General features: G+C 46.2%; 1 protein-coding gene across 2 annotated transcripts in view; it reads right to left on the bottom strand.

Annotated features, from left to right (window-relative positions):
* Positions 1-3,056: 3,056 nt before the first annotated feature.
* LOC120931159 (protein FAM169B-like) overlaps positions 3,057-15,759 on the bottom strand; it is a 54,557-nt gene continuing 41,854 nt past the window's right edge. For both annotated transcript variants that reach the window (XM_040342348.1, XM_040342349.1), the window contains exons 7-9: positions 15,408-15,587; positions 5,901-6,025; positions 3,057-3,381 (exon numbers count right to left, since the gene is read on the bottom strand). In XM_040342348.1, coding sequence (XP_040198282.1) covers positions 3,100-3,381; positions 5,901-6,025; positions 15,408-15,587 — 587 coding nt within the window. In that variant the 3' untranslated portion in view covers positions 3,057-3,099. The remainder of the gene's footprint in view (positions 3,382-5,900; positions 6,026-15,407; positions 15,588-15,759) is intronic.

Below are 15,759 nucleotides of genomic sequence, written 5' to 3'. Positions count from 1 at the left end.
ACATAAATAGGTTTAACGTAACACAAAATAGATAAAAGAAAGAAAAGAAAAAAAAAGGGGGGGGGGATTTTAGTGTTATAAAATGTATAAGTCACTTTAGGAAGGCTTCCTTTTCCAAGTCTATTTATGTAAAAAAAAAAAAAAGGGGTGGGGTTTATTTTAGTGTTATAGATATTGGGGCAGATTCACATAGAATCCGCGGCGGCGTAGTGTAAGCCATTTACACTACGCTGCCACAACTTAGTGGAGCAAGTGCCGTATTCTCCAAGCACTTGCTCCGTAATTTGCGGCGGCGTAGTGTAAATGGCCCGGCGTATGGCCGCGTAATTCAAAGGGGGTGGCTTGTATTTAAATTAAGCGCGCCTCCGCGCCGATTGAACTGCGGATGCGCCGGCCATTAAAATAGCCCAGTGTGCATGCTCCAGCTCACGACGGAAAACGTCAATGAAGCCGACGTGAGCGTCATTGACGTAAAGTCCTATTCGCGAACGACGTAAAAAGACGACGCTGACCCGACGCCATACTTAACATGGCATACGGCGGACTGATGTAAGGTTACCCCTCATATAGCAGGGGTAACCTTACGCTTACAGAAACGACGACAAGGCGGCGCAAAATCGTTCGGGAATCGGCGTATCAGGCTCATTTGCATAGTTAAATGAGAAATCAACATAAACGCCACCTAGCGGCCAACATATAATTACATCTAAGATCCGACGGTGTAAGTGACTTACACCTGTCGGATTCTAGGAATCATACGCATAGATACCCGGGGCTAAAAACAGAGATACGACGGTGTAGGTTGAGATACACCGTCGTATCTCTTTTGAGAATCTGGCCCATTTTGTGTACGTTAAACCTATTTGTGTGAGAAAAAAAACAAAAGAAAGAAAAAAAAAAAGAAGGGGGGGGGGTTTATTTTAGAACACTAAAATAAAATCTCCCCCTTTTTTTTTTTCCTCACATAAATAGGTTTAACGTAACACAAAATATCTATAACACTGAAATAAACCCCCCCCCCCCTTTTAGTCACTTTAGGAAGGCTTCCTATTCCAAGCCTATTTATGTAAAGAAAAAAAAAGGGGGGGGATTTATTTTAGTGTTATAGATAACATGTGTTTACTTATTTTAGTGCAGCCTATTTATGTGAGAAAAAAAAAACATAAACATAGTTCACTTTTTGCTAAATATAAGTGTGTGTGTAAAATAAATGAAACAAAACTCGTCTTGATTTATTTAAAAAAAAAGCTTTTTTGCATTGGAACCTATATACACATATTTTCTGTACCACCCAATTACATGAGTTAGTAGTCAGATAATGTGAACAGCGAAGAAAATGACACCAGCGATTGGTAAAATATATCACAGCATTTAATTGAAATAATTTATTACAATTAAAATATATTACTTTTGTATTAAATTAGAGTTATTAGAATAAATTACGCCACCAAGATAATATTTAAAGCAGCAATCCCCTGAGTCATATGCAGAACACATGGAAGTGGCGAGCCCCCATTTCAGGGCCCCTTTAATTGTATTTTAGATAATTAGTAGTCACCTAGATCACCATCAGCGGTCACCAGACCCAACAGGCAGAAAACATGGCTTGGGTAGGAGGGGCTAATTTATAGTAGAATATTCCGTCTCTGTGTAGCCCCGATGCCCTCCCTCAGCCCCATAGGCTGGTCATACGCGGTATAAATGTCAGCTTGTTTCTGGTGAGGAAGCTCCCACCCAACATTTCAAAATAAAATAGAAGTCTGCAGAACAGCGACCACATCCAATCAGATGCAGGCACTTTTTTAAAACTGATGGAGGGTCAGCTGTCAAAATACAATAACCGCGGCAGGAGGTTCACCCATCTGCGCTATATAGCGTGGATGGAGGAACCTGTTAGATTTTTTTCCTATGAATAAAATGTATGTGTATGAGCTTTAAGCCCCTTTCACACGGGGCGGATCAGTAATGATCCGCCCGTGAACCTCCGCTTGCTCAGCGGGGATCGCTCCGTTGATCCCCGCTGAGCCGGCGGATGACAGGGTGGTCCCCTCACACTCGATACACAATCGATACACAATCAATGACGTCACACCTACAGCCACACCCCCCTACAGTTGTAAACATACTTCAGGTCACACATAACCCCTTCAGCGCCCCCTGTGGTTAACTCCCAAACTGCAATTGTCATTTTCACAATAAACAATGCATTTTTTGCTGTGAAAATGACATTGGGGTGGATTCAGGTAGGGGCGCGCAATGATACGGCGGCGTGGCGTATCGTATTTATGCTACGCCACCGTAACATACAAGAGAAAGTGCTGTATGCGCCGTCCGTGTACATATCCCAGTGTGCATTGCTTCCAAGTACGGCGTAACGACGTATTGGTTTCGACGTGAACATAAATTACGTCCAGCCCTATTCGCAAACGACTTAACGCAAACGACGTAAATAATTCAAATTTCGAAGCGGGAACGACGTCCATACTTAACATTGGCTGCGCCTCCTAATAGCAGGAGCAGCCTTACGCCGAAAAAGCCTTAACGCAAACGACGTAAAAAACGAACGCCGGGTGCACGTACGTTTGTGAATCGGCGTATCTAGGAAATTAGCATATTCTACGCCGACAACAACGGAAGCGCCCCCCTAGCGGCTAAAGTGTTATTGCACACAATTCTACGCCGCCGTAATCAAGTTACATCGGTTGAGAAGTGAATCGCTGATCGCCGCCATTAGTAGTAAAAAAAAAAAATTTAATAAAAATGCAATAAAACTATCCCCTATTTTGTGAACGCTATAAATTTTGCTCAAACCAACCGATAAACACTTATTGCGATTTTTTTTTTACCAAAAATATGTAGAAGAATACGTATCGGCCTAAAATAAAAACCGCAGAGGTGATCAAATACCACCAAAAGAAAGCTCTATTTGTGGGGGGAAAAAGGCGCCAATTTTGTTTGGGAGCCACGTCGCACGACCGCGCAATCGTCAGTTAAAGCGACGCAGTGCCGAATCGCAAAAAGGGGCAAGGTTCTTTAGCTGCATTTTGGTCCGGGTCTTAAGTGGTTAAAAAAAATAGTTGCTCACAAATCAAAATGCTCTCAAACCAAGTTACTCTTAAACTCTTTTTCTGCGCTTGCTTTCTTGCTGTGCGCCGTCTTTCCCAGAGGTTTTCTCTTCCTCACCTTCCCTCCCTTCTTCACCCGTTTCCCTTTGTTCTGCTCTTTCCTCTGGTGGTAGAGCGGTTGAATCAAGCGGTCAATGTTGTCCTCAGCAGAGAAGACCAAGCTTTCTTTGCCTGTAAGATGCATCGTCTGCTCCTCCAGCATCGCAGTTTCCTTTTCTGCGACTTCCAGCATTTCCTCCGCCGGATGATCCGTCTTCTACGACAAACACAAACCAATCATGGTGGCAAAATAAATACAGTATCGGTGATTTTTCTTAACATGCACAGTATGACAGCATAGTGATGTCCCTCCTGCAAGGAGTCTTCTACAAGAGGTCTCACTTGTAGTTATCAGAGGCGGCTCTAGGCTTTGTGAGGCCTTAGGCCAAACTTAGACATGAGGCCCCACTCACGCCCATAATGGGGAAAAATAATTCAAGCAAGAAAAATGGCAGCAGAAAATGCATGGATCTAGGTCAGTGATGGCGAACCTTGGCACCCCAGATGTTTTGGAACTACATTTCCCATTATGCTCATGCACTCTTCAGAGTAGCTGAGCATCATGGGAAATGTAGTTCCAAAACATCTGGGGTGCCAAGGTTCGCCATTACTGATCGAGGTGATCAGCACCACTTCCAGGGCACCCTCCTCACCCATCAGACATATTCAGCCAATGCAAGAGGGGGGAGAGAGGGGGAGGTGAGAAAGAGAGAGAGGGGCAATATAGAGATCCAATGATGCCGACATTAGTATTGATCACAGGAATATTACTCGGGCGCCAGGCCCCTGTGAGTGCGAGGCCTTAGGCGACCGCCTAATTGGAGAGTCGCCTCTGGTTATCACCCAACATTTAAAGGGTAAGAAGAAGAATCTGTACAGTGAACTTACACAGGACGCCTCCCCCATCCCACTGATCTGGCGTGGCGATCTCTCGTTCTGAGTCCTGCTATAGCCACGTCACGGGTCCGGGGCTTAGAAATCCCCCCTCGGCTTTCACTCTTCTTCTTCCCCGCTGACAGGACAGGCTACGCAGGTTCTGACTGGTCGGCGCCGACTAATTAGAATGCTGCTCCTGACGGGGTACGCTTTGGAGATTAAGCCACAGAAATTTCAAAAGCTCCGGTCCCGTCACACGGTTCTAGCAGGGCTCATAACGGGAGATCGCCACGCTCTAGATTTTTTGTAAAGGTGAACTTACCTATTAGACCCCTTTTAAATTCTGACCGCCTGAGTGTTAGCGGTAAAGTGCCACTAGTTGGCGCTGTATGTGCAGGAGCGGGGCGCCTTCAACCCCAAAAAAGGGGTTAACATGGGGTTAAAAGTGCCACTGCTGAAGCGCTTTACAGGCACTTCGGTAGCCCTGCCCATTGAAATCCATGGCAGGGGCGGTGGAGGAGCGGTGTATACAGCGCTCTTGCAAAGACGCTGCTTGCAGGTTTTTTTTTTTCCGTTCTGAAAGTGCGCCGCCCCAGTGTGAAAGCACTATACACATCATTGACTGTTTATGTAGCTGTGCTATTGTCTATTTTGATATCTTCTGACGTTTTGACGTTGCTTCCGCCCTGCTATGCTATGGAGACGGGTGGGGGCCATCTTGCCCTCACTTGTATCCCACCCGAGCAGGACACAGAACACGATCGCTGCCGACGGCTCCGTTAAGCGGTGGAGGGCGCGGGAGAGCGGCGGGAGGGCCCTCTCCCACCGCCGAGAACGGTGATCTTGCGGCGAATCCACCGCGGGAGACCACTGCTATTGTTTAAAGCAGTGGTCCCCAACCTTTTTGGTACCGGAGACCGGCTGCGTGGAAGAAAATTTTGGAAAGGCCCGGTTGGGGGGAGGTTGGGGTTGGCATGCGGGGGGTAAGCGATTTTTCGCGGGCAATTTGTCAGCGCATTATTTCTATTATTACATTGTAGTTAAAAATAAATAAGAAAGTTAAACCCACCATAATGCAGAATCAGTGGGAGCTTTGAGCGTGTCACTTGCCACGCTGACTGCCACTATATTCGGAATGTCACTTGCCACGCTGCCTGCCACCAGATGCGGAATGTCACTTGCCACGCTGCCTGCCACCAGATGTAGTAAGGCCCCAACAGATGAAGGCAGTGCCCCCCTCCACAGATGAAGGTATAGGGAGTTGCAGGGAGGGAGGCAGGACAGTTCTGGATGGAGGGCCAAGGTAACAAACAGGTGATTGGCTGCTAGGATGAAGGACAGTCCTAGCAGCCAATCGCCAGTTTGATAACCTCAGGCAGCTCCGCCCTCCACCCAGAATTGTTCCGCCTCCCGCTGTCGGCTCTGTGAGGATTACAGAGCGACGGCAGGAGGAAGAAAAGTCTCCTACATCGCGGTCCGAATGGCAGAGTGCCGCGGGCCACATGTGGGGCTCTCTCATGCCACCTGCTCGCACCCGCGGCCCGGCTGCAGCAGTGCCGCGCCCCGGTAGTGGGCCGCGGACCGGGGGTTGACGACCGCTGGTTTAAAGGACCGCTCACAGGAAAGATGGATATGCCGGTTGTGGCAGCGGCTGCTGCCGTTACCAAGATATCCATCTTTTAAAAAATGACGTATATACAGTGAGCGGGTCCTTAAGTGGTTAATTTACAAGTGCCCTTGCAGTGAACTTCTAAGTGCACTTGTAGCGCACAGTGGATTTGCCTTTAGTAAATACCCCCCTCCCCCAGTTTACTTCTGTACATTAGTTAAAAAAAAAGAAAGAAAGTAAAAAGCACTTACCACAGGCGTCTCTCCAAGCTGGATTTGTAACCATATATTCAATCTTTGGCTCCAGTCGCCAGGAGGATTTACTTCCCACAGGCGTTCCTGTTCCTTAGGATTATCCATAAGAAATCTTCCACACACTGTTATAGAAACATCTGATCAGCTTTCCTATGCCAACAAATTCAGTCTCTAGTAACGCATGGCAAGAGCAATGATGTGCATTAGTGTAGATCCCACCATAAAACTATTTTGGTCCGATCTTGCACATTTTAGTAGAACGCTGACCACCATCCAAGTCCCTTTAAATAGATCTACTGTATTTTCCGGCGTATAAGACGACTCGGCGTATAAGACGACCCCCTAATTTTCCAGCCAAATGTTGGTTTTGGGATATACTCACCGTTTAAGACTACCCCCTTTCCTACTAGTCATGCCTCGCCTCACGGTGCCACCATTACATGCCAGACTGTGCCCCATTACATGCCAGACTGTGCCCCATTACATGCCAGACTGTGCCCCATTAAATGACCAGACTGTGCCCCATTACATGACCAGACTGTGCCCCATTACATGACCAGACTGTGCCTCATTACATGACCAGACCTGCCCCATTACATGACCAGACTGTGCCTCATTACATGACCAGACCTGCCCCATTACATGACCAGACTGTGCCCCATTACATGCCAGACCTGCCCCATTACATGACCAGACTGTGCCCCATTACATGACCAGACCTGCCCCATTACATGACCAGACCTGCCCCATTACATGACCAGACTGTGCCCCATTACATGACCAGACTGTGCCCCATTACATGACCAGACCTGCCCCATTACATGACCAGACCTGCCCCATTACATGACCAGACCTGCCCCATTACATGACCAGACCGTGCACCATTACATGACCAGACCGTGCCCCATTACATGACCAGACCTGCCCCATTACATGACCAGACCGTGCCCCATTACATGGCCAGACCGTGCCCCATTACATGGCCAGACCTGCCCCATTACATGACCAGACCGTGCCCTTACCTTATCCGATGCGAATCGCGGCCATGTAACCTAACATCTTACCTTACCAGAATCGCGGCCGTACTATTTTTCAAAAGCCGTGCCTCCGACGTCTTCTGTTCCGTGATAGGCGGAACATTCAGCTTCCCAAGAGGCACTGTGTTCAGTGTTCGCCTATCACGGAGGCCCTCTCGTCCGAGGACGAGAGGGCCTCCGTGATAGGTGGACACCAAACACAGGATGAGAGGCCCTCCGTGATAGGCGGACACTGAACACAGTGCCTCCTGGGAAGCTGATTGTTTCCGCCTATCACGGAACAGAAGACGTCGGAGGCGCGGCTTTTGAAAAATCGTACGGCCGTGATTCTGGAAAGGTAAGATGTTAGGTTACCGGCGTATAAGACGACCCCCGACTTTTAAGAAGATTTTAAGGGGTTAGAAAGTCGTCTTATACGCCGGAAAATACGGTACTCGTCTACTCACTCATGTTGCCAGGACATCTTTAGGCCTCCTTTTATTCTACTCCAGGAAAGCTATTGTACTGGAAGTCAGGCTGCAGCTCCAACTCTGGATTTTGGGAAATCGCTAGTTAATACAGCACTCAGGAGCGGCCCGTCCATTAGGGGCTCCGCCCCCTCTCTCCAGGCCACCCCCTATATACAGTACATAATGGATAGATTTCATGCTATCCATGGCCGTCGCAGCCACCCCCTAATCATGCGTCCGGACCCCTTCAGGGCATGAATTCGAATCCGTTTTTTATATTCGGATTCATTTCGTATATACATTATTTTCAATATAAAACGTTAACATTTTGATTCAAAATTCAAATTTATTTGAAATTCAGAAGCTATTTTTAGTCTATTTTATTATAATTCTATTGTAATCTATTTTTTTCTATTCTATGTTATTCTATTCTTTCATATTCGTTTCTATTTTATTCATTTTTTTTCCTATTCTACAGTGCTTCGAAAAAGTATTCATACCCCTTGAAATGTTCCACATTTTAATATACCGTATTTATCGGGGTATTGCGCGCTCCAGCGTATAGCGCGCACCCCTAAAGTGGACCCGCATTCCTGTGGAAAAAATAGGATTTTTATAACAGCTTACCTGTAAAATCATTTTCTTGGAGTACATCACGGGACACAGAGCTGCATATTCATTACTATGTGGGTTATAGAGTCTACCTTCAGGTGATGGACACTGGTGTAATCAATTAAACAGGAAGTTCCCTCCCTATATAACCCCTCCCCTACTGGGAGTTCCTCAGTTTTTGTAGCAAAGCAATAAGTGTCCCAATATCCCCAAACAAGAGGGGTGGGAGCTCTGTGTCCCGTGATGTACTCCAAGAAAAGGATTTTACAGGTAAGCTGTTATAAAAATCCTATTTTCTTTATCGTACATCACGGGACACAGAGCTGCATATTCATTACTATGTGGGATGTCCCAAAGCAATGCTTACTGAGGGGAGGGAGACACCAACAACGCAGACCGCCATCAGACGTGAGGACCTATAATGCTGCCTGCAGCATACTGCGCCAAAAAGCTGCATCCTCTTGCCGTCTTATGTTCACCTGATAGGAGTTAGTGAACGTAAGCACAGATGACCAAGTTGCGGCCTTGAAAATCTGCGTCATAAAGGCTTGGAAATGCATTGCGCATAAAGCGCTTACCATCCTGGTAGGGAGCACCCCCACAAAAAAACAGGGGGAATCCTACTCTAACCACAAGCCTGAATAATAACCTGATGAATCAACCTTAAAAACAGTTGATTTTAGACGCTGCCTGCCCTTTCCTGGGGCCTCCTGGTAGCGCAACAACATCAGTTTTCCGTATCCGAGCAGCCGCTTCAGATAGGCCTAGACCCTTCTTACTCCAATGAGAGAGAGAGTGTAACCATTTTAATAGCTGACCTGAACACTGCCTGCCCATCTAGGGTCTTCTGGCAGCCCAATAAAAACGTCAGCTTTCTATATCTGAAACCTTCAGATAGGTATTTAACTGCTCTCATCTCAATTGAGAGAAAAGCAATAACCTTTCCTTCCGTGAAACAAGGTTTTGAAAAAAGGGAAGGTAAGAATATCTAGATTTAAATGAATACTAGATCCTTCTAGTAAATACGGTTGTGTGAGGATGAAAATCACTCTACTTGTAAGAATAATTGAGTATGGCTCTATACCAAGAAAGTTGCCAATACTGAAACTCTTGGAGGCTACCACAACCAAGAACACCAATTCCCTTGTTAAAGGATGAAGGGAAATATGGTGCATCGGCCCAAGGAGCTGACCCTGTAAGCCGACAAAACTAGAGCCAATCCTCCGAGCACAAGGGCGACCTAACTGGTGGACTTATACAAGGGGTGACGTGCATAACAGCCCGGACCAAAGAGTGTGAAGTAATCGACCTTTGGAAGCAAGGCCGAGATCGGATCCTTGATATAACTTAAGGCTAGCTCCGTCTCCTTTCCAAATGTAGGAAGGCAGGAATTTTACCTTTGACAAACTTCCACGGATGCCACCATCTGGTTTCACACCAGGAACATGGGCCTTCCAGACCGTAGGCTATCTGGTCCTGGAGGCCAGCTCTCTTGTATGAATCAAGGGAATTGCCGCTGATTCTGAAAGCCCCGATCCTCGAGAATGTGGTCTATAATAGCCAGACCATTAATTCACCTGTTGCAAGGCAGAATGTAATACCCCCTGCAAAGTAGGCCTGGACAAGATGTAAGGGACTGTGGGTCCTCTACTACCACCCTTACTGTTCCTGCACCGAGAGGTCGTCAGGGTTATGCCGGAGTAATCAGGCCAGCTTCCGTTCTCCTCTAAATGTTGCATAGAAGCCACAAAAGTCGCGGCACTGGGGGGAGAGACACAACCAGTGACAACTGGTCCCCCCCCTCGGATTAAAAACACATCTGCCCCGCATGCGGGTGGATCCTTTATCCTTGACCCCAAGCTGTTCAATCTCTTGTTGAGCCTGGACGCCAATACATCTTATGTACAGGGTACTATTTCTGTGACATTTGGTCAGGAAAACAGTCGGGGTGTAGAGGTCATTCTCCCGGAGACACTTGTTGACGGCTCCAGCGAATCGCCTGCCAATTCTGCATTTCATGACGAATGCCAATAGGCAAGGCACAAGCTCCTCCTTGGTAAATTAAGTAAATCACTAGTATGGCATAGTCTGATTGTACTCTGACAGAACCAACCTGCCACCTGAACGTTCAGGCCCCCAAGCCAGATGCTCCATCGGTAGCTCTAGCTGACAGATAAGGCTCCCTTGGAGCTTGACTACTTCCCCTGGGCCATGGTCTCTTCCTGACCTGGCAAACCCTTTTAGTTAAGAATCACCAAGAGGAATTCCAGCATATCTCTGGGACCGGGTTCTTTGGATAATGCTAGGTCAAGATCCACTCTTTCTAGGCCGACAAAATACTGTTTATAACAGCCCTGAATAAAAGTTAGTATAGGGAACTGTCTTGAATGAAGCCAGCATCTTCCCTAGTGCCTTAATCAAAAGGCCAAAAGTAAGGAACTGTTCCTTGCCGTGACCATATAGACCAGTTTTCTTATAGCGATGGTCTTGTCTGAGGCCAAAAAAAAAAAAAAAAAAAAAAAAAAAAACTCTCCTTTTTGGACTGTGCCAAACATACCCAGCTTCTTGTCAAATGAAAGAATGTATCTTTAGAGTTCCAGATACTTGACCATGCTGGACACCCTTAGGTCCAGCCATGCTACTGACTGACCCATCAGCAGGAGTTTGCTTCGGTATGCCATTACTGCTATACCCTGGGCCTACAGACCTGCTAGAGGCGGGCCCTAGCACCCTGACAACCCAGGCATGGAGGCTAACCCAAAAGGGCAAGACCACCAACTGGAGATAGTGCTGTTCCCCTGCGAAACGCAGACAACCTCTGCAGACCCAAGTAAATAAACACATATGCAACTGGCTCCCCATGTGTGTATGTGGCAAGTGTTAAAGCCATATGCCTCAATGGAAGTGTGTGTACATGGCAGCGTGTGTTCCTGGAAGCATGAATTCATATAAATATGTTTTAAGAAAAACATGCATATAGCATGTGTGCTCTGGAACAAGCATCTTGCAAGCAAGCATGCGATATAAACGTGTTATGCAACAATGTGCAACATGAACCCATGCAGACACGTATTTCTATGCAAACACAAGGAATCCTGTATTGCTTAATTAGGCCGCCATGTACAACTTTAAAGTAATCATGCATCCTTATGCGATTCAGCATCTCCCATGCGATCAACATCTTATGCATTTTAAGCACTACTGTGCGGACAAGAACCCTTGTGTGACCAAGGACTCTTGTGTGACCAAGCACCCCTGTGCGATCCAGCATCCTTATGCACTCAAGCATCTTAATGCGACTTTAGGCATTTCTGTGAAACAAGCCTCTCTATGTGATCAAGTATCCTTGGGTAATCCAGGACGCTGTTGATCCGACAACCATGTGTGATCCAGCTTATTTTTGCATTCAAGCATCTTTAAGCGATCTTTAGGCATTCTTGTAGAAACAAGCCTCTCTGTGCGACCAAAATATCCTCGAGTAATCAAGGACTTGGGTGATCGGGTAATCATGTGTGATTCAGCATTTTTATGCCTTCAAGCCTCTTTATGCGATTCTAGGCATTTCTGTGGAAACAAGCCTCTTTGTGTGACCAAATATCCTTGGGGAATCAAGGGCTTGGGTGATCAGGTAATCATGTGTGATTCCAGCATTTTTATGCCTTCGAGCCTCTTTATGCGATTCTAGGCATTTCTGTGGAAACAAGCCTCTTTGTGTGACCAAATATCCTTGGGGAATCAAGGACTTGGGTGATCAGGTAATCATGTGTGATTCCAGCATTTTTATGCATACAAGCATCTTTATGCGAACTTAGGCACTTCTGTGGAAACAAGCCTCTCTGTGTGACCAAATATCCTTGGGTAATCCAAGACGCAGATGATCAGGTAACCATGTGTGATGCAGCATCTTTTTTGCATCCAAGCAACTTTATGCGATTTTAGGCATTTCTGTGGAAACAAACCACTTCTGTGTGACCAAACATCCTTGGGTAATCAAGGATTTGGGTGATCAGGTAACCATGTGTGTGTGATCCAGCATTTTTATACATACAAACGTCTTTATGCGATTTTAGGCCTTTCTGTGGAAACAAGTCTCTCTGTGTGACCCAATATCCTTGGGTAATCCAGGACTTGAGTGATCAGGTAACTAGCATCTTTATGCACTCAAGTATTTCTATGCAACTCTAACAAACATGCAACACCATACAGACAGAAACATGTATCCTTATGCGATCCACAATAAAACATGCTTTGTTACTTGTTTTTATCCCACATGCATTCCAAACTCATGTATCTTATGCAACATGCGGACTGGTAAAAAGGAAGTTATCCTCTGTAGATGTGCGTTTCCTCAATTAAGAGACGTTAGCAATGTGTACCAGCAACTGTGCATCCCTCAGATGTGCATTTGGTTAGCCTGAAGCCGACACCAGGCTGAGGACCATATGGAGGTCTTACTAGCCACCTATAGGAAAACCTCTCTTTACACCTAAGGAGAAGATAGAGGCTTTGGCCGAGTAGGCAGAGGGAAATTATATGCAGCATGAATCTCTGAAAAGACTGCAGGTGCAATCAGAACCTGTAGGGCTATTGATAGCTTCTCCTCGTTAGGCTGCAGCTCCTGTCTCCTGTCCTCTGACAGTGAACCTTCATCCCCAGCTCTTCTAATCCCTTTGTTTAAGGATTAAAGCAGGAAAAGGGACACACCCTGCTTTTTTTTTTTTTTTTTTTTTTTTTTGCTTCTTGTGAGGATGCTGCGAACATAGCAGTTAACCTCTTGTAGAACAACAAATGTGATGCAAAAAACAAAACACATGCAGAGTGGCTGCAATGTTGGGGGAGGCTGCATTGATTGCCTGACAGGTCTGATGGCTCAATCTGTGAGCTGTCTCTACAGGGGAGAATAAGGGGCCACCAGGTTCAGGTGGCGATTCCTTTTTATATTCCTACCCCTGACCTTATTCAATGGGGAGACCAAAGTCCTAAGCTAAAAGCAGAGGAGCTTAACCCAGGTGCATCAACAGCTGAACATAGTCTGGCAGCAACAATGCCTGCTAATCTGCACAGCTAGATGCGGAGTAGGTGTCTTAGATGAATCTGTATCCAACTCACACAAGGTGCTTGCGTTTGTGTCCCCCTAGCTTTACAGAGCTCTGACGTCTGGGCCTTTTTGAAGAGCCCTCTCTGCGACTGCACTGAGCCGGTGAGCACGTGCGACATGGTAGAGCCTGAAGCTGAGGAAGTGGGACGCACAATAGAGCAGCTAACACTTAAGCTTCCGTCTTTGGAAAGCATGGTAAGCGAAAACATCAGGCATGTCTTTTACTGCCCATAGTAGTGGAAAAACAGATAAGACTTGCAGCTACTCATGGAAGACAATGCTTTGCATAGGATTAAGGGCATTTTTTTTTTTTTTTTTTTTATGTACCAGCCCCTTCAAGGGGAGATATATGGGTACTACAGCCATCCTGTCTGAACAGACATAGTGGCCCAGGCTACATGCCGGCTAGGGGAGGTATATGGGTGCCCTGAGCCATCCCGTCTCAAAAGACATTGTGGTTTACATTGCCCATGCATAAAAACATAATATAGGCGAGACCCATAGTCCCCTACAGAAGACCTACTGTCGAACCAAGTCCCGTAGGTCCCTCTCTTACCTTTCCACGCTGCAGGGTATTGCCAAGCAAGAGGCCCAATCTTCCCCCTTCACCGTGGGTATAGTCCTAGACCTTCAGGGACCGGGGTCCATGGCAGGAACACCACACCCCTGGACCTATATAGCACCCTGGCAGCAGAAAAAACATTTGGTCCCTAGAAGGCACAAAGTTCTGGAACCCAGGATCCAGCCCTCCGCAGAGAGGCATTATAGGCTAAACCTCGTTCTTCGTACCGAGGCCCGGGTACCGTCCACTTTGGCTATGAAGCACCTTGGACGGATCCGGATTTATGGAGGCTTTTTACATCCAGCATAGATCCCTCCAGTGGAGCTCCTAAGAGCACATGTTAACTCGTGACCAACACCTTAGACACTGATGAAAAAACTGAGGAACTCCCAGTAGGGGAGGGGTTATATAGGGAGGGAACTTCCTGTTTAATTGATTACACCAGTGTCCATCACCTGAAGGTAGACTCTATAACCCACATAGTAATGAATATGCAGCTCTGTGTCCCGTGATGTACGATAAAGAAAAGATTTTTGTACTTACAGTTTTGGTGTCTTGCGCGGCGTCCATCGGCGACCTTGTCGGGTCCGGCGTCCGTCTGCGGCTTCGGGTGTCCTCTTCGTCGGGGGCGGTGTCCTTCTGCGGCTTCGGGTGTCCTCTTCGTCGGGTGCGGTGTCCTCCCCGCTCGTTTCCCGCGCCGAGTTTGAATACTGCGTACAGGACGTGAGCGGACGTGAGCGCGAGAGTAGCCGAGCCTGCCCGACTATACACAAGTGTACTGCGCTCGGTATATGCCAGCGCAGTATTCAAACTCGGCGCGGGAAAGCCGGAAACGAGCGGGGAGGACGCCGCACCCGACGAAGAGGACACCCGAAGCCGCAGACGGACGCCGGACCCGACAAGGCCGCCGATGGACGCCGCGCAAGACACCAAAACTGTAAGTACAAAAATCTTTTTTCCACAGGAATGCGGGTCCACTTTAGGGGTGCGCGCTATACGCCGGAGCGCGCAATACCCCGATAAATACGGTATATTAAAATGTGGAACATTTCAAGGGGTATGAATACTTTAAAGCACTGTATTTTGTTTTATTCTATTCTATTTTATTTTGTATTTTATTTTATTCTATTATTTTTTTTATTCCATTATTTTGTTTTCATTATGTTCTATTCTATTAAATATTAGTTTATATTATTTAATGTTCCATTCTATTCCATTATTTTCAATTTTATTCTATTATATTCTATAAAGCAGCCCAAGTGGGAATCCTCATCTTATTTCACTTTTACACCTTACTGTATTTATTGCAATATGTTTCGATTTCAAATTCATATAGTTCGTTTCATTTTAATTTATTTTGGATTAGTTTAAATTCGTAACTATTGCGATTCGGAAATTCGAATACACCCAAATCTCTGAATAACGAAAAATTTGTCCAAATTTCGATTTGTTACAAAACACATCGCACGTGTCTAGTATAGGGCAAAATCTGCCACCCTTTGGCTACTATGCAGTTGCAAAGTTTTGCTCCGACTCAGACACAAGATATGCTAAAAGCTTTTTTATGCACCAGAGCCTCATGCCAAGGCTACCAATCTACGTCTTTAATGTACCAAGGCACACAGGATAGAAGGATCTTTCTCACCTCCAAGCATTAATACACTGGTGTTATTTTTACAATGAAGTCGCACGTTTTGAAGCATGAAAAAGGAACATATGTTAGGTTTCGATATCAGGTCTTCTTACCATGATACATGTCGGAAGAAATGGGAAAGCTGATACCCAAAGCAACTTCCTTGGCAAACATCTGACAGAAGTCTTGTAGCATAGTCGTTCCAAAACCGCGTTTCCGCCATTTTTTCTGCACATAGATTGTGTCCAGCACGGGTAACATGTAACACTGACTGCCCCGATCACACAGACTTCCTGGGGAAAGAAAATATTGATTCTAAGAGGAAAGGACACATCTGCATTGTAAAGCTCTTCCTCAACACAAAATTGCTTCATAGGCTACCAATGTCGTCCTTCAGATGGCCAAATCAAAAACAGGATTTCTGTAATTACCATCAAATTATATCCTGGGAGCAAATTGAGGGCT

Source organism: Rana temporaria, chromosome 3, assembly GCF_905171775.1.
Source record: "Rana temporaria chromosome 3, aRanTem1.1, whole genome shotgun sequence".
NCBI lineage: Eukaryota > Metazoa > Chordata > Amphibia > Anura > Ranidae > Rana > Rana temporaria.
This window is presented reverse-complemented; position numbering and strand designations above follow the sequence as displayed.